This window comes from Panulirus ornatus, chromosome 19, assembly GCF_036320965.1.
Source record: "Panulirus ornatus isolate Po-2019 chromosome 19, ASM3632096v1, whole genome shotgun sequence".
NCBI lineage: Eukaryota > Metazoa > Arthropoda > Malacostraca > Decapoda > Palinuridae > Panulirus > Panulirus ornatus.
The window spans coordinates 60,947,346-60,966,993 of NC_092242.1; the positions used below are offsets into that span (position 1 = coordinate 60,947,346).

General features: G+C 41.6%; 1 protein-coding gene across 12 annotated transcripts in view; it reads left to right on the forward strand.

Annotated features, from left to right (window-relative positions):
• Positions 1-349: 349 nt before the first annotated feature.
• The window catches only part of LOC139755560 (lachesin-like), a 237,868-nt gene continuing 218,569 nt past the window's right edge, over positions 350-19,648 (forward strand). For 2 of the 12 annotated variants that reach the window (XM_071674016.1, XM_071674028.1), the window contains exons 1-2: positions 376-399; positions 14,583-15,447. In XM_071674016.1, the coding sequence (XP_071530117.1) occupies positions 15,330-15,447 (118 nt within the window). In that variant the 5' untranslated portion in view covers positions 376-399; positions 14,583-15,329. Of the gene's footprint in view, positions 404-14,582; positions 15,448-19,648 lie in introns of all 12 variants that reach the window. The other 10 variants (XM_071674017.1, XM_071674019.1, XM_071674020.1 and 7 more) reach the window with 10 other exon arrangements.

Genomic DNA, 19,648 nt, shown 5'->3' on the forward strand with positions numbered 1-19,648 from the left:
CCGGGAATTATCGAAGGAATCCCAGTCAACCGGATGTTTAAGTGATCTAGCGTTCGTCCTGCACTTAGTGTGGCTGACCGGCCAGACGCTGACCCCCGCTAAACTTGGCCCTCACAGGCTCTGGCCCGAGGCTACCCCTCTCTGTAATCTATCTTTGTGCCAAACTAATCTATCTATCCACAAGCCACCACCAAGACCTCGTTAGGAGCCTTCTGGTCAGCTGGTGGCGGTGGGCGGAGCATTACAGCGACGGTGGGCGGGGCTTGCAGCGGCGGTGGGCGGGGTTGATGCTGGGCGGGGGAGGTACCGTCGCGGTACACGATGTCTCCCTGGCCTCCCGCACCTCAGTCGGTCCTCAGGCGCGGAGGGGAGCATACGCCCGCGTCTGTCGCTGTGAGAGTGAGTGAGTGTGCCGGGGTCAGGGAGACCCACGTGGGAGAGTATCGTATCTTGCAGCTTCTGTGTCAACACGTCTTTCTCAGTTGACATTCTCGGATCGTATAACATGTCGCTCGCCTGGGCTGGCAGACGTGTCAGGCAGATTCCACTTTGTGACATTTAGGGCAACAGATGTTTTGGGGAATGTCAGGGACTCAATATTTTAGGTCAGATCCCAGATGCTCTCCAGATGTGCATCTCCACCCGGCATGACACGCCCACAAGGACCGCAAGATCTTCATCTTTTAGATTTGATGAAGAAATGATGGAAGATGACTTTTGTCTGGAGAAAGATTTACAGACGAAATCTTTGACTGGACTCTGTTTAACGTCAAGGGTATAATATGAACCTTTCTTAATTCCTTTTGTAAGATCCATCTTTTTTTCTCTACACATTGATAATCATCCTATAATTCATGAATTTGGGAATCTATTCTATGTAACGACAGTCAATGCTGGAGATTTCTATACAACTTCTTTGGTAATTATCTTCAGGAAAATCTTAAGTTTAATAGATAAAGTAAAGTTTGATAGATAATCGTAACTGATAATCGTGTTGCTGAAAATGATTTTTATGGGGGAAAAAAAACCTGGTCCAGTCACATCAATACATCTTCCTTAAGTCGTCCCTTAGTTCCACAATACTCTTACATACGAACGAACAAAACACATCATTATCTGACCCAAACTTCAGTACAGTAATTGCTTGTGATAATAACAAATCAAAGGTAATGTAAGCTATCACTGTCTCACCATCATTAAGGCCCGGTAATTACTGTAATATTTGAAGATTCTTGATTAGAGTCTCATGCGCCATCATCATCCTGTAGTCTCCATTCCCTTAGGAACCTCGAATCATATGTATCATAGAGATATGCCACTTGCGGGTGCACATAACCTGGAGGACCAGGCCGGGCGTCTGGGGTGGTCGAGGAGGCGCGAAGAGTCAGGCTTACGGTGGTCAGAAGGTTAACTTTCTGTAAGTTTTGAAGTCGAACTCCTGAGCTTCTGACTAACTGATGTGTAGACGATTATGATGACCAGCGTTACTCTTTAACAAGCCAGTGATTATCAGACCATAGATTCCATTTAAGGTATACAAGACACATCAGTGATGTAATGACATTCAAATCCTTCATCAAATTCAAAGTAAACAATGTACATGAAACAGATCGTAACTCAAGGGAATCAAAAGAATAAAAAAACAGAGTTTATTACGTAACCTAAGAATATTTTACGAGGCTCTTGCAGATCATTAGGTACAATCGACTTTGGAGCAGGGTAAGGTGGGCTCCTTTGGAGCGAGAAGGTCCTCGATGACGCTGTACAATTTTCAAACCTCTGATGATGATGAGACAGCCTCGTCGAAGGTGACCTCTTGAAGGCGGAGTCCGGTAACGCAAAGCTTACGAGATAGTTATACGCATACAAGAATGTTCATAAATATACAGTAAGTCAAGAAGCATCCCACGAGGTCAGGTCACTGGTCAGTCTCCTGTCCGTGCTACGAGAGTGAATGTTAGGTCAGGTTAGCAATCTGTCCGTCCCTCCCAGTGCAAGGTGAGGTCAGGTTAAGTCAGGGAGTTCCACGAGGGTCAAGTCTAGTCAGTTTGATGTCTGTCTCACAAGGGTCAAGTCAGGTCAGGTCACAGATGAGGGTCCCCTTCGTGTGCCACAAGAGTGGGAGCTCAATGACCAGGTCTTGTAAGTCCTCCCGGGAGCTGTGAGGGACTGCCGGCTGCCGCCCTTAGCCTGTCCTGTAGTTGGCCGCATCCCATGCATTACCTCACTGTGCCTCAGGATAATGAGGTGATCCCCTCACACTCGTGGGAGTCCCCTCATCCACATCTTCGGTCGTAATCTTCGCAAAACTTTCGCTCTTTATTCGTGTGGCTCGAGAACCGCCGCCGGGGATCCGACTCAGTCGCGAACGCGCGACCCTGTGCGAATTCCAGGTTTTGTCCACAGGCAGCGAATGCCTTCGAGGTCCCGGCGATGTAGCGCTTGCAGCGGAGCCCCGCTAGAGTCCCGGTGCCACGGACAGCGACAGGGGGTTGCCTTCGCCTCAATGGCCCCCTTCCCCTCGCAGGTCAGGCCGATCTTCTACACGCCACGCCAATGGAAATTCAGATCCTCGTTCGTCCGGATCGAATTCCCTAAAGTAGAAAGTTCCCCCGATCAATCTCGAGCGAACCCCCCCCTGAAAATTTCGACGCCTCGGTTACGCTTGGGCGATCCGATTCTGAACTCCCCGCATGTCCGCAGGCGGTTCCCCCCCTCGAAGGCTCCGGATCCCCGTAGTGCCTCACGTGGGGGTCGTGATGAATCCGTCTGTCCGTGTACGCATACATGAACCGACCAGAATTCCAGCCGGCGAATCCTTTTCAGCGTGGAGCGGCGGCGGCTCCGGAGCTTCGTCAGCCAGAGGTGATACGGTCTCATTTCCTGCCTCTCTTCGAGCTCTCGGATACGGCAGGAAAAAAAAATCGAGTGGATCAGAAATTTCAGTAAACCATTCCCAAAGGAAAAGGTTTCACACATCAAGAATATTTTAATCATAATCATAATTGATAAATAAATGACCTAAATATCTACGTAAATATACCCCATTTAAGATAAATTGATTTTTGAATTTTACAGGGGTGGAGGGCCTTAATTGTCAAGATATTTAACCAAGAAGTAGAAATTAGACGTTAGTTTCCGATGGTACAGAGATGGTCTGGTGACATGACACCCGGGGAATGTACTGTGTCCGCTGCTTCTGTAATTATGAATACAGTGAGACAAGGTAGCATTCAAACTATGGCAGTGGTTGATAGAACTGTCGATTAAAGATGATACTGGGAGTTACAGTAGAGAGGTACAGTAGTGAGGAGGTACAGAGGAAGTTTGTAACATCATTACGTAATGTGAGTTACAAAAAAACAGTCGGTACAAAACGCAGGAGTTCCTGTAACGCTTCAAAGGCCACTTCATAATGGAATTATTACTGTAGCGATACAAAACCATCGCTGCTGTAATCTTTACATCGCTGCTGTAATCTTTACATCGTTGCTGTAATCTGAAGATTACAGCAGCGACGCAAAAACGTTCCTATATAAAGAAACAGTTGTAACAGCGATACAAAAACCGTCGTTACATAAGAGTTACACAGACAATATATTATAATCGTTACATAATCTAGGATCTAGAGAGGTGTGACAAGTCACCAGTTACAAACGCTACAGTACTTGCATCCTCTGTAACACTGTAATGATATCATTATTCCTACAGCTTCAGAACTTACTTTATAAAACTCCTGCATCTTTAAAGTTGCGCTCCATGCAGGAGCAGGGTAATGGTGGACTCCCCTGATGCGAGAAAATCCTCAACGAGACTGTACTCCTCGCTCGCGGTGTAACCACGTGCTGGCAGAGTCCGGTAACACGTATTTCATTAATGTGGGTCACAAAACAGAAGGTGTGATGAGTAAGAAAAATGAATTTTTTATGTCAGTAAAAAAAAAGAAATCGTTTTTAAGTATCATATATATATATATATATATATATATATATATATATATATATATATATATATATATATATATATATATATATATATATATATATATATATATATATATATATATATATATATATATACATATACATATGTATATACCAGCGTATATGATGATATATGGTGACCACAGCGAAGGATTTTATTTTTTTTACCATTCTGATACATCCCTCTCACCACCAGCTACATTCAGTCATTCATCTCTACAACAATTTTCTTAAATTCTCAGTGAATTTGTAAACCTTTTCCAGGTGAAAAAACGCCAGAGTTATATCATGTCATTACAACCATTATTATCATTATCTTTGATATTATTATCATTATTATTGTGACTATTATTATTATTATTATTATTATTATTATTATCATCATTATTATCACTGTTATCATTACTATTATTATTATTACTATTATTACTATTATCATTATCATCATTATCATTATCATTTTTATTATTATCATCATCATCATTATCATTATTATTATCATTATTGTTACCATTATTATGAGCGAGGATATTTCATAACTTTCATTCAAACAATAAAGACGTAAAGAATATGTCAGTATGGTAAAGCACTCTTCTGGTACATATCTGAGGTACATATTGCTACAGGGACACTGTGCACGGAGTAATTAATTCCATTTGTGAAAATGCTACATAGAGATACGTAAAGGAGAACCACCACACTGTCGCGTCCGGCTGACTAAGTCCCGTCCGGCTGACTAAGTCCCGTCCTTGTGAAATACGTCGCTGCCGGCTGACTACTGTCTTGCTGCCACCTCATTAGACACGTGTCAGTTTGTGAAGTAATAATTCTGCTACGTAAGTACGAGGACGCTATGTCAACATGCGAGCGCTATGTAAACACGGGGGGTCAACGTGTAAATAGAAAAAAAGGACGCTATGTAAACATATGGTCGCTATGTAGGAAGTGTAAATGCTTTATGGAGATGTAAGACCTATATTGAAGAGTAGTTGCTTTATAGAGGCTATATATGGGGATATATGAGTCTGTATAAAGGGCTCTATATGGCTATAGAGGGATCTGTATGGCTATAGGCGGCTATGTAAGCCTCTGAATAGCTGTATTAAGCTATGTAAGATTGTTCGTTAAACCATTGTTTCAAGAGAGCCAAGGACCGGCCTGGCTCTGCCCAAGGGACGGTAAGATACACATTACATGAAGACATAGATATTCACGGGAAAGACGGGAAATGTAGGAGGGCAGGTGTGGGAGGGAGGGAGGGAAAGGGGGGACGAAAATGACCCTGAGAATAAGGGGAAAGTAGAAAAAAGATAGGGATGAAAATTTCCCCCCATGGGAGTTTCGAGAGCTTAACTCTCGGTAAATCTACACAGCGATAACTTCAGAAGCCGAGGCCACCAAATCCGGAGAAACATCGTGGAATACAAAGGTGCATGGTAATGGCCCTACCAATGTGGATCAAGGGGCAAATTCAGCGGAAAATCCGGTGGTGGTGGTGGGAAGGGGGATGGAGGGAGGGGAGTTAGAGGGGTTCCAGCGAGGGGGTGGGGGGATAAAAATGAGGGTGGAAGGGAGGAGAGTGAGGAAAATAGGCTAAGAGGGAAGGGAGAAGCGCAATGCAGGGGTCGATCAGATGGAACGGGAAAAAGAGACGAGATGATATGGATTGCTGAGGAGAAAAGGACATCCTTAGACAGGAAGGGATGGAAGCGGGAAGGGGTGGACACAGGGAGGGATGGAAACGGGAAGGGATGGATACAGGAAGGTGTTGAAGACGTGGTGGTGAAGCAGGAAGCGGGAGAGCGGAGGTGAAGCGGTAGCACATATGAAACATGGAGAAGATGAAACGATGCAGATAGAATCTATGGTCTACTTCTATTTTTGCATCTAAACTCCCGCCAGGAGAATATAGAGAGAAATAGACGTTCTAAATCTAATTTCACCAATTTAGAACTCTCAAGCACACTGGAATAAAACAGTCAAACTCTGGTCGAGATCTAGTGCCCGGAGGTCGAGAGGACACACCTCCTTGTGTGACGGTACGACCCTCAGCTGTAACGGCTCTACTGACATTATAGATCACCGTAGTGTAGTGGTTAGCGTTACAGACCGTGACGCATTCACGGGCCGCCCCGATGGCGAGCTGGCAATTGGTTCGAATCCTAATCGCGGCAGTCGGTCCACAGTCAACCTAGCTGTTCACCCTCTCTTAGGATACCTGACTTAAATTACGGTTTATATATATATATATATATATATATATATATATATATATATATATATATATATATATATATATATATATGAGAGAAACAGAAACAGATATTCATATGTGGCGTTAATGGATCTGGAGAAGGTATATAAAGGGTTGGTACAGATGCCTTATTGGAGAGTTTTAAGAATATGCGGTGTGGGAGGAAAACTGATAGTAGCAGTGGGAAATTTCTATCGAGGGAGTAACGCATGTGTTCAAGGACGACTAGAGGAAATTGAATGGTTTCAAGTGAAGGTCGGTCTGCGGCAGGGGTGTATGATGTCACCATGGTTGTTTAATTTGTTTATGGATTGGGTGGTGAGAGAGGTAAATGCGGGTGTCTTAGAGAGAGGGGGCGAGTACACAGTCTATGGCAGATGCGAGGGCCTGGGAAACAAGTCAGTTGTTTGCTGATGATACAGCACTAGCGGATGATTCGAGTGTGAAACTGCAGATGGTGACTGAGTTGGGAAGAGTGTGTGGGAGCAGAAGATAAGAGTAAAAGCAAATTAAAACAAGGTCATCAAGCTTACCAGCGTTGAGGGACAGGTTCATTTCAGATGGGAGTTTAAATGAGGGAAAATTGGAGGAAGTGAAGCGTTCTAATTATCTGGGAGTGGACATGGCAGCGAATGGAACAAAGAAGCGGAATTGAATCATAGGGTGGGTAAGGAGGAGAGTGTTCTGGGAGCGATAAAGAATGTGTGGAAAGAGAACGGTATCTGGGAGGGCGAAAATGGGCATGTTTAAAGGAACGGTAGTCCCAACAATACTCTTTGGATACTATGCATGAGCTATCAAAAAGACTATACAGAGGAGAGTGGATGTATTGGAAATTAAATGTTTGAGGACAATATCTGAGTCAGGTGGTTTGATTAAGTAATGAAAGTGGAAAAGAGTGTGGTGTAGAAAACCGAAGAGGGTGTGCTGAAATGTTTGGACAAATGGAGTAAATGAATGAGGAAAATTTGACAAAAAGCATATAAGTTTCAGAAGTGGAGAGAACAAGGAGAACGGGAAGACCAAATTGGAGACGGAAAGATGAGTCAAAAAGATTTTGAGCCATCGGGGCCTGAACATGCAGGAGGGTGATAGGCGTGCACGGAATGGAGTGAATCGGAACAATGTGGTATACTGATCAGATAAAACTGTTATAACATAGTATTAAGAAACTAAAACAGCGGGTATTGATGGACTTCAAAGGGAAACTGTGATTTTCTTCTGTATGCTGTTACAACCATCCTAGAAAAGTATAACAAGGCAGAGGACAGCAACATTGAAATTTCCACGACCTGGGTTTCCCTGGATGTTGACATCATAGATGTATAAAAAGAAACGAACTAAATATAACCGGCAAAACAAGCAAACAGAATATTTGGTTTTCATTAATCATAAAAGTCAAGATTTATAGCACGAGATGAAAGAAGCTGTAGATGAAAAGGCTTGGATTTATTTAGCCTCACCGCGAAGGCAAATTAAAAATCTGATTTTTTAAATCGTCAGGTGTTGGACGTGATCCAGATTCACCACCACCAGAGAAGAAGCAAATGATAATAATTATATTCATCACTTGGTAGAAAGTGGCCTGCTTTACCTCACTCAAGATCTGGCTCATGGGGTGGCTTCCCTTACGTTACCTAGGATCTGGCTAGTCGAGTGGGCCTACCCAACCCTACCTTAAACAAAATCTGCCTTGTGGAGTAGCTTGCTCTCCCTTACCCAGGATCTGGCTCTAAATTTCCAGTGAGTTGGATTTCACGTCCTGGCGAAACGAGTCGACACAACACTGCACTAAGAACAGATCTTAGGAAAACTTAGACTATCCAAAAAGCACTAAAAGTTTTGTTTGCGAAGAAACAATACTAAGTAGAGTCAAACCTTAGTTTTTTCTTCATTTTTCAAATAAAAGAAGCGATTGAAACGTTGCGATCAATCTGCAAGTAGTATATGTTTGATAATGTTTGATGATAGATGTGCATTTTTATCACTGAAGAAACAAGAGGTGTTCAGTTTCATACTAGTGAGAGAAGCATCAGATGTTGAACTTGTTACTCGTCGTAGCAATATCAGACGTCGAGTGTGTTCCTGGTAACAAACCAGGTTTACAGATGATTAGATTCTGTAGCTAATCATATTTCATCCCAGAGCAGATAATTTATAAATGTGTGTTTTTTTTCCTACTGTGCGTTCGAGCGGGAAGTAGCGATATATCATCTTGAAACTATTCATAAATGATTTAATCCTGACCAGAGGATAGAGGAAGGGGGTGAATTCCACTCCTCTGCAGCTCCCTTGACCCACAACTTTACCCATTACCCTCTTTCCCCCTTTTCCTTTTCCCCCTCTCATCTTCCCTCTCTCTCCTCGTCTCCTTCTCTACTATTCTCTCCCTCTCTCTCCTTTTCTCCTTCTCTCCTCTTCCCTCTCGCTCCCTCCTCTTTCCCTTCCCCTCCCTCATTCCCTCCCACCTACACTCCAGCCTCCTCCCCCAGGGGGGGGGGGGGGTGACGCTAAAAACGAGGAAATTGGCCATAAACTGTTTAGAGAAAAAAGATTCCTGATTGGCGATGAATATGTAGGGGCTCTTGGGCTGAGGTAGGGGAAACTTAGGGGAGGGGTAAGGGGAAACTTTAAAGTGCAAGGGGAAGTTTAGGGCAAGTGTAAGGAAAGTTCAAGTTGTAGGAAAAAGTTCAGGGAAGATTTAGGGAAAATTCGAGTCATAGGGAAAACTTACGGAAAGTTTAAGGTGTGAACGGAAATTTTAAGGGAGATCTAATGGAGATTTTAAGGTATAGGATAAATCTAGGGAAGATGCAAGGAAAGTTTAAGGTGTAGGAGAAGTTTACCAGGATCAAAAGAAATTAGGTGGATATATGATGGGGAAATTGGAGACGGTAACTGAATGTGGAAAGCAAAGGGAGGCATGGGAGGTAAATTTAAGGACGTGCAGGGAAAGTATGGAAGGTGTAGGGAAGGCAAAGGGAGAATTGGGTGCTATGGAAGCGAAGGGGGGGGGGGAAGGTGTTATAGGTATGTTACCCAACTGCCACAGGTTTAGGTAAGATTAATGGGGTTAGGGTAAGGGTAGTAGGGTTAAGGTAAGAGTAGTGAGGTGAAGTATGATGAAGTATGGATAGAGACTCAGACTATGAGCATCAGGATTCAAGTTGGATTTATCATAAGTGAATTGAAGGATTTATCATAACAGACCAGTGGATTTAGATTATGAGCCGCGGGATTTAGGGGGATTACCTTCACGCGTTCAAGGATTTCAAGGTAAATAAAATACCCAGGGAAATATCTATCGGCAATTTGGGATGATAATGTGAAATAATTTGAAATGTGTCAGGTAATTTAGACCAAATACAGGAAAAGTTAGGCTGGGAATTCTGGTGAAGGACAAAACTTGTTTTTCCTCTTCGTGGATATAAAGATTTTACTTTTCTAAAAGGAGGAACAGAGAACGGGGCCAGGTGAAGATTCTTACCTATAAAGCTGTCATCTGTTCTTGACGCTACCTCGCCAAAGCAGGAAATGGCGAATATATATATATATATATATATATATATATATATATATATATATATATATATATATATATATATATATATATATATATATATATATATATATATATATGCAAAAACAAAGGTTAAGTAACCGTATTTGGGGAGACCCGTAGATAGGGTCACATTGAGAATAATTACTATAATCTAAGATATTGCTACTGTTGATAGCTATCTATCAGATGTGGAGATAGATAATGGCGTATAGCTAACCCGGGGAGAGGGGAATGGAGGAGGGTAGGGGGGTGGGGGTAGACAATGTATGGAGATGAGAAGCGAAGGGCGATTACGAGGGGAAAAATATGAGATGTTAGGGATGGAAAAGGAGACCTTGAACAGCTGGGGGAGGGGGGAAAAAATGGATAATTTATTCCAGTGAAATATTCCTAATTGGGCAATTTGAGCTTCGCTTGGTGAAGCTGACGAAAGACGTATAGGAAAAATAGAAAAAAGAAAAAATCAAAGGACAATTATCTTCAAGTGACGCAGCGAAAAATTGTGAGGCTCAGTTTTTTATTCTTATATATATACATATTTCGAGACGTTAGACAAGTGTGTTCTAAACTGGCGAAACCTTAAGTAAGGTGATCCCGGGGAAACTGTGTAGGACACGGGAAATGTGACGACAGGAAATTTGCACGATAAGGAAAATTTGAGAGAAAATTTTGAGGCATTGAGGGAAAAAAATATATATCAAAGGCCACTATGAAATTAGAGAATAAACGATGAAATGCGGGGAAACAATTTAAAAGGAAAATACGAATATGAGAACAGAGCGTCTGAAGGATACAAGTACGATGGTAATATGTAGGGGGAAAAAACCTGGCGGGGAAATTATGTCTTGCATAAATTGATGGGAGGAAAATAGTGGCGTTAGAGTAGTTGTGGGGAAATAAACCGTCTGTAAGGGATAAGGGAACGTATTTCGTAATGATAAAGAAACAGAAAATTACTTTTGTATATGATCATAGGACAAGATAGTATATCACACACACACACACACACATCTATATATATATATATATATATATATATATATATATATATATATATATATATATATATATATATATATCTATATATATATATATATATATATATATATATATATATATATATATATATATATATATATATATATATATATATATATATATATATATATATATATATATATATTGTTTTTATTTTGCTTTGTTTTGTTTTTCATACATATTCGCCTTTTTCCGCTTTAGCGAGGTAGCGTTAAGAACAGAGGACTGAGCCTAAGAGGGAAAATCCTCACTTGGCCCCCTTCTCTGTTCCATCTTTTGTGTTTGTGCGTTTGTTAGTTTTCCATTCGTACGTCACAGCCGTGCCGTAACACTAAACAACCTCGACAGAGATGTTCAACACTACGCGTCGGCTTTAAGAGCATTATTAAGGGCAGTTAAAGGGCCGCTTTTCTAAGATTTCCATATATCACCATCAGTCCACCGCACTCATCCGAAATTTAAGTAACCTAACAGCCTTAAAATTATAACGAAGGAAGCACTGGATTTTAGGCAGGAGGAACTAAGGTTCCAGAGGCTAAAGGCCAACAAGTAATCCATCCTACGGATTGATATGAAGTCCTTCTTTATATTTATGAGATCCATTGTCCGTCGTGCAACCCTGGCTACCCCAGCCGCCAGCCTCAAGTTATAATGATGGTACTTCAGGATCAAAGGCAGGAGCTGAGGGTACCACAACCCGGTGGTATTAAAGGTTAACAAAGGTCACCTTTCAAACTGATGATGATTTTTCGTTTTTCTTTTTTATGAAAGCCACTTTTCCCCATACTTGGCTATATATATATATATATTATATATATATATATATATATATATATATATATATATATATATATATATATATATATATATATATATATATATATATATATCTTTCTTTTCTTTTTTCTTTCAAACTATTCGCCATTTCCCGCATTAGCGAGGTAGCGTTAAGAACAGAGGACTGGGCCTTTGAGGGAATACCCTCACCTGGCGCAATTCTCTGTTCCCTCTTTTGGAAAATTAAAAAAAAAAATGAGAGGGGAGGATTTCCAGCCCCCCGCTCCCTCCCCTTTTAGTCGCCTTCTACGACACGCAGGGAATACGTGGGAAGTATTCTTTCTCCCCTATCCCCAGGGAAAATATATATATATATATATATATATATATATATATATATATATATATATATATATATATATATAGATAGATAGATAGATAGATAGATAGATAGATAGATAGATAGAGAGATAGATAGATGATAGATAGAGACAAAAATCAGTGGATAAATTGATGAACAGTTAGTCTATTTCCTTTTTCCTCTGGTAAACAAGTGTATTCCAGAGTGTAACAACAGACGATCCACGAAGGAAACCAGTGACCAGGGGGATGGGTGGCTGACCTGGTGATGAGGCACGGGTGACGCTCGCTGTACACGGAGGGACATTTCTGGAGGGGACGGGTATGGGGCTCCGGGGAAATATCCCAAGGAGGAAAACAGTGGGGGGGGAAGAAAAAAGGGGGGGGGATTAATCTTAGCAAAGGGTATAACGAATGAGAGAGAGAGAGAGAGAGAGAGAGAGAGAGAGAGAGAGAGAGAGAGAGAGAGAGAGAGAGAGAGAGAGAGAGAGAGAGAGAGAGAGAGAGAGAGAGAGAGAGATGTCAGACGATAGTAATTTTTGTGTCGGATTCCGCAGGTAATGTCGGTAACTGACGAAGTCAATTTTTTCAGAAAAATTACAAGAAAAAAACTAAGGAAACTGCGGCAGTTTACCAGGAACTTAAATTCTATTTTTTTTTTCCCATGAGGTTGTATGCGTTATAAATTTGTAAATATAAATAGCAAGAGATGTGATCGGACTGGGAGATAACGTTCAAGGAGAGGTGAGAAAAAAAAACCCAACCCTCACTAGGATGTAAAGTTCAGATCATAAGAATATATGAATACTCGAGAACAAATGGTGCATTTCATCACTGAAACAAATATATATATTCTTTGATCTTCCACGAAAAAGAATAACTTCAGTAAACGATATATATTTCAGACGGCGCTTACCAGCAAGACAGATCTTACGGGAAAAGGGTCACATAAGACTCTACTATTTTCTAGGACAGAATATATTACTTTTATGTAAGAAATGATACCAGTAGAACAGAGGGGATAAACAACACTGATCTTATGGTACATGATGGTACAAAGTGTCGGGTCGTACGCGGAAAAAATTATTAACCCACAGAACAAATTCAAGCGGACCGAAACTAGAATTGCTCTGAAGTCCATGACGTCACTATGATCAAGAATAACACTTGAAAAGAAACTGTATAAGTATAGATTAAAGGGGGAAAAAAGGAGATTGCTCATCACAATAACATAAAAATGTGAAAAATAGAGAAAATTTGAGAAATAAAGATATAATTTGAACTTTGATATGTATAGAATTTCACCAAGAGTGAAAAAAAAATGAATAAGGTGTTTTAAATTCTATTCAAACCAGCGGCAGAAAAACATTAGATTTGAATACTCATGAATAGGATCTGATGACGTGTTAGTCCTGTTACATCTTTATTGTAGGAACTTGTAATGGTTTAAATGCGGCAGTTCGCTCCCAGGTTAAATATAAGATAAATATTATGAAAAAGAAAACGGATTTTGTTAAGGAAATTGAGGGGTAAATAAAACATTTTAATTTTCTATGGTAAACTGTCGCATCCTCGTCATAATAATATATCATTTTTTCCTGTTCTTCTGTTTTTTACTTTTTTCTTCATCTTATCTTTATTTTACTCTTATTTTCTCTTTCTATCCTGATTTTTGATCCGGGAGACGAAATTTATGATAATGTTGATAACTGTCGTGTTGGATCTGATAAGTTTGCGAGAAGGAATGGGTTACGATGGTTTCGCTGGCGTTGACCATGTTATTTAATCTTAAAGGAGGATGGTGTTCGTGTTGCCCATGTCACATAATGATAACGGAGTGTGTGGTGAGGATCTGCATGATGTCATAATGACAATGATGACACAATAATGATAGCAGATCGTACATTGATGTTTATTTCGACGATGGGGTGGATGATATCACTGGCTGTGATGGCGATAGGCTTGATCAGTGATGAGTCAAAGGATGATGATGGTAATGGTCGTATTCGTTGTATAAGGGCTTGCATCAATGAGGATAATACCGAATGACAACGACGATGCTAATAATGAATATGATGATGATGATGATGCAATTGATGACTGTGTTGAGAACGGGAAGTTAGCGAGAAGAGGTGAATTTCAGTGAAAAGATAGGAAAATATTTGTTTAAAAACAGATAAACGAATCAGAAGATGAATATGCGAAATCCTAAGACTCGATGAAAATAAATGATGAGGTCATGAAGAACCCGGACACTTCATACTCTGAGCTGAATAGATCTATTTTATATTCAATTCTGTTTAAGTAGCAACTAAATCCCTTAATGATATATAAAAGCATCTAAGCTTAAGGTTCCTCACAACCGATGATAGAGATGAAAAAGACTGATACAAATACGAACTTACACGTACAGGCACAGACATACAGATAAAAAACTGAAGTACACATGCACATACGTACATACAGTATACACAACGAAAGACAGACAGATTTTCCAAAACCAACATAACATTGAGCAAAGCATCTGGGGTTCGAGACAGCTATTCTAAGATGTGAGATGATTTTTTTAAAACTTTATTATCATAAGATGATGAAATCTCAACTCCAGACCCAGGGAGCCAACAACCAGTTTCGTTACTCTCAATATGAAAAAAATAAATATGTTTAATTAGTGAAGAATGCAAAGAAGGATGTTATCATTGAGCAGTATGACTGACGATAATACTGATAAATGAACAGAGCTGCAAACAGTTATTTGTCCAACAGATTACTTGGGTTATGTGGAAGACCTTAAAAGCGTATGATGGAACTTGAGAACATCTTTCCATTTAATTGTTAGAGGTGATAGATCCCGCCTGTACCTGTGTGCTATGCCCGGCACGCTCAACGCTGCACCCACGATTCGATGTTTACCCCATCCATAAGAGCCGGGGAAATACAGTGAAAATACTGCAAGGAACATCGTTAGAAACTCTATGATTCAGACCAACGCTGCTCCTTTCTCACCCCTCCGCAGGGGCATGTCAGGTCAGACAAGGGCAAAGCAAGTCATATTACTGTATATCACATTATAGATTACATAAACGCAAGTGTGACCGAGCCAAGTCACAAAAGGTCACGGGAAATAGTCGACTTCATACATAGCTGAAATATATTGCTGGTAGCTTAGCAAGGTCAAGGAAGGTGAAGCGATACTTTACTGTCTCTAGACAAATCACGGAAGGTCACGTGAGGCCAGAGAAGGCTGAGACACCCCAACGAGGTCGAGCAACTTCAAGGAAGGCTAGACCATCTCCATCAAGTCACGCAAGGCTACAGGTCAAAGCAGGAGGCGGTGTGGGTGCCCCGGGTGGGTATGGGGTCAACACACTGCTTCCTGGTGACCCTATACTGGACGATGGGAGGCAGGAGGCACTGGTGCGTAACCGCCCTCAAGCTCTGGCTCCTGGTGGCCGTCCTAGAGCACGTACAAGGTAAGTGGCCGGGGGTTATTGCAGGGATTATGAAATAGTACTGTGTGTGGTGTAGGGATGATGAGAGAGTGTTGGAGGTCATGTAGGGATGATGAGAGAATGTTGGAGGTCATGTAGGGATGATGAAAAGGTGTTAGGTCTTATATTGACAATAAAAGAGTTTTGCTGGCGGCGTGGAGATGATAAAAAGTTGTAGTAGGTTGTGTAGAGATGGTAAGAGGGGTATTGTAGGTGGCGTAGAGATGATGGGGTGAGGATCGGTTGTTTTAAGTAGTGTAGATGGCAAGAGAATGCTTTGGGCGGGGCCTTGTTGGTTATAAATGTTTTAGGAAATAAAAAGTAGGATGCAGGTAATGTATTTAGATTGTTAGATGCAAGGAGCGTTGTGTTGATTCACAGGGATTTCAAATATCTGCGATAGAGACTATTAGCGGTATTATGTAATTGGGTTTGTGGGTATTGCAGATGAAATATGATGTTTGCAGATGAGTAGAGAATTTTTTAGGAGACGCAGCTTGTGCTCTGAAGCCGTGTAAGCGACGTGGCTGTGGTATATGATACGATGATATGTAGGTCATGTGGTGGAGGGAAGCTGTGGACGGTAAAATGATATTGTGTGTGGTAATCTGTGATTCACGAAGGATGAAATGCTTTGTAGAATGTTCACTGAGCGTTTTAGCGTGTGGGCCAATTTTATAGTTAATGTAGAGAGACTTGTAGATGATGAGGCTGTGTTACAGCAAAAGGACTGGCGAGTGTGGAAAAAAATGGAGCTTTTAGAATGTATTGTCAGTTGATGTAGAATTTGCACAAATGGTCGTAGAAAGTATGAGCACATTGTGGAGTATCCACTACCTATAGAAAGATAAGGAATATTTCATCATATGTATTGCAGATCTACATAGTAATTGTGTTGCAAAAAGTAGAAATAGAAACTGTATGATGTAAGTAAATATTAGAAAACAAAATCAAAAAGATTTGGAGAATGTATAGACGATATGGAAATAACGTAGGTTTAGGAAGTTATGCATCGTCTAAGGAGATTGTCAAAGTTGAGAGGGTTGTGTGAAGAGGAGCATTACTTACAGAAGTGTAAGGGCTATTCTACAATGCATAATGAAGACTTCATAAGTTAATACTGCGGAATTTATAATCATTTATTGAAGGATGAAGTCCCAATTAGCGAATGTATCTACACTTGTAGAAAATGGGTAGAGTCATAGATGGGGAGCGAGTCCTGAGGGAAGTGTTTCGCACTTCACATATGTCCTGTAGGAAGCTGAGGAGAAACTTTGGTGAATCATGATTCAACATTCTAATTCAGACTTAGTGATAGAGATAACGCACTTTTTTCCCACTTCTGTAAAAGATGATAGTTTATAACTCATAATATCTCGTAGAAATGGCTAGTATTATATTCACTTCTATTATACCTACCTCAGTTGGTGGGTGCCAGGAGTGGTCATGTATAAAATATCTTTGTCCAGATGTATTTACTTATGCATTCTGTTTGTTGAAAATTTTATCATGATGATACTCTTAGTCTATCAATACATTCTATTTATTCATCCAGTGTATAAATACCCGAAGTTTTCTCTTACAAACTGAGTGTATAGATATTCAGGTATATTGACACATTCAACTACCCCGACTGACACAATATATTGACACACTCGGTCTGTTGACACACCCAGTTGATCCCCACACTTTCAGCGGTCACGCTCAGTCTTTTGAGAGACTTAGCCTTATGACGCCTTGCATCTATCTAAGGCTCACTTCCATTGAGGAACTCATCCTGTTGACACCCACATTATTGTCACTCGGGTCAGTGACGTACTCTCGGTTCATCGATACTGTGAGGTGGGCGACAGCCTTGCAGGTCGTACAGGTGGCTTAGTGCAAACTTTACTTTGTGCAAACTGTGACGAGCAACAGGCCAGAGAGACCCTGACTTTCACATGATCTCTTAAACCTGGTTTTGAATATTGTTTATCTGACCTTCATGGGCTACACTCACAATGCTGTCTCTCCAGCTTCTATCATTTAGAATACCGTTCCCAGGAAGAACAAGGAACGTAGGTACGTGGAGGAGGAAGGTACACCTCACACAGAGAGGGGCTAAGAACCTGCTCCAGTGGGTGACGCTCCATCCAGGGGCCGGGGATCGAACTGCGACATACAGATCCTGGTCGCTGAGTGATGCCCTGTGCACCACGACGGTTCTCTTTTAGGAAAAATAATGTCATACCACCTTCGGTATAGTTATGCTGAATTCGACAGAGGTATCGCTTTAGTATAGCGCCAGCTTTCTTCAAGATCTTCTGGGGAAGGCCTGGCAGTGATCATATTGTCTTCGAGAACCAAGCTTAAGTGCTTGTCACACTAAAGCTGTCGGAGGGCGTCTTGCTTCACATTAACCACTCACTCGAGGTCAGGAAAACTATCCAGGGGCGTGGCTCCCAGCCCCCTGGCCGGGGTAAATTGGATACCTCAGGAATCCAGACCAACTCCTCAGTCTGATCTATGTGACAGAAGGTTACCCCTGTCCCACTGACCTAACTTATACTTTCACTCTAAAGGACTTGCAACAATTTCTCCCTGACTCTATATGACCTGTAGGGGGTCTTCTCGACCCTGCTTGAGAGGTAAGTCTCTCTCTCTCTCTCTCTCTCTCTCTCTCTCTCTCTCTCTCTCTCTCTCTCTCTCTCTCTCTCTCTCTCTCTCTCTCTCTCTCTCACTTTACCTGACATACAGGAATGCCTCTCACCCTAATCATGCTGAAGGAGTCTCCTCATTTTGCTTGACCCCTCATGACGCTATCTGACCTGCAGATGATCTCTCCCATCTTCCTTGATCTAATAAGAATCTCTGTCACCTTACTTGACCTGGAGATGTCTCACCCTCCCCGACTTGCAAGTTTGTGATTCACCTTCCTCGACCAATAAGAGCTTTCCCCTGACCTTATTTGACCTACAGAGGCCTCCGTGACCTTACTTGAATCACAGAGGTCTCCGTGACCTTAGTTGAGCTACAGGAGTCTGAACCATCTTGCGTCACCCACAGGAGTCTCTCTGACTTCGCTTGACCTTTAAGATACTCTCTCCCACCTCACCTTCTATGATGGCGTCTTTCGGCCCACTCCACCAGCACACTCTCTCACTTCCGCAGTTTTCCCTCTCATTTCCTCGGGTTGTGAAGCGTCCAGTTGGTGCCTGGCTGGACCTGCCAAGAAGAATGTGTTGTTTCACTGCACTTCTCCCTCTCTGATTCATTGTCCTCCTTAAGTCTTTTAATATCTGTTGATTTCTGTCTTGTCTAACATCCCCTCTCTGTCTCCCTCGTTTAACTCATATCTTTCTCTGTTTACCTTCTTGTCTCTTCTCATTCCTTGTCGAAAGCATTAACTTAGATTTTACACAAACGCTTTGATACACTAACACACTCGTACACCTAAACGTTAACCTAATTACATCCACATTTGTTCTCTCTCTTATCTCCACTTTACTGAGACTCTTGTCCTGTAACTCCCACCTGGGGAGGGGCCAGGTGTACCCTCAGAGAGAGAGAGAGAGAGAGAGAGAGAGAGAGAGAGAGAGAGAGAGAGAGAGAGAGAGAGAGAGAGAGAGATTCTCCAAGAGGCTATATATGAGTGACTTTAACCTTTACTCAGCTCACACGTCAACGATGTTGCATTCTTTATGTGCAAACTGAGTTAGACTTACACTGATGGTGTGGTCACCAGAGCATCGATCAAACTGAGTATACACAGAGTATACTGTGTATACTGTATGCTATGTATACTCTAGCACGGCAGTAACAGGATGTTTGCTTATCAATGAAGGTCACTGTAGGTAGTGGACAATTGTGGGCACCAGAGAGAGCGCTTCGCTACCTCTGGTGAACGCCAGCGGTGGTGAGGAGGCTGGCTACTATTGTCGCTGGTGTTCTGTGTACACAACTGGAGGTGTGGCCAGCGAGCTGGAGCGCTGCCAGCGATGGCATCCCCCACTACTCCATCGCTGGGGGTCTCAGGCAACAGTCAGTGTCACAGGGAAAAAAAAAAACTAACGTTCTCATATCAGAACATTAAATATACAACACTTACCCCAGGTGAGGTGACGTCATCTTAAACCTGCCTTGTTTTTTCCCAAAGGTTATAATGATATACATATTCTATAATGATATCTGTATGTTATAATGA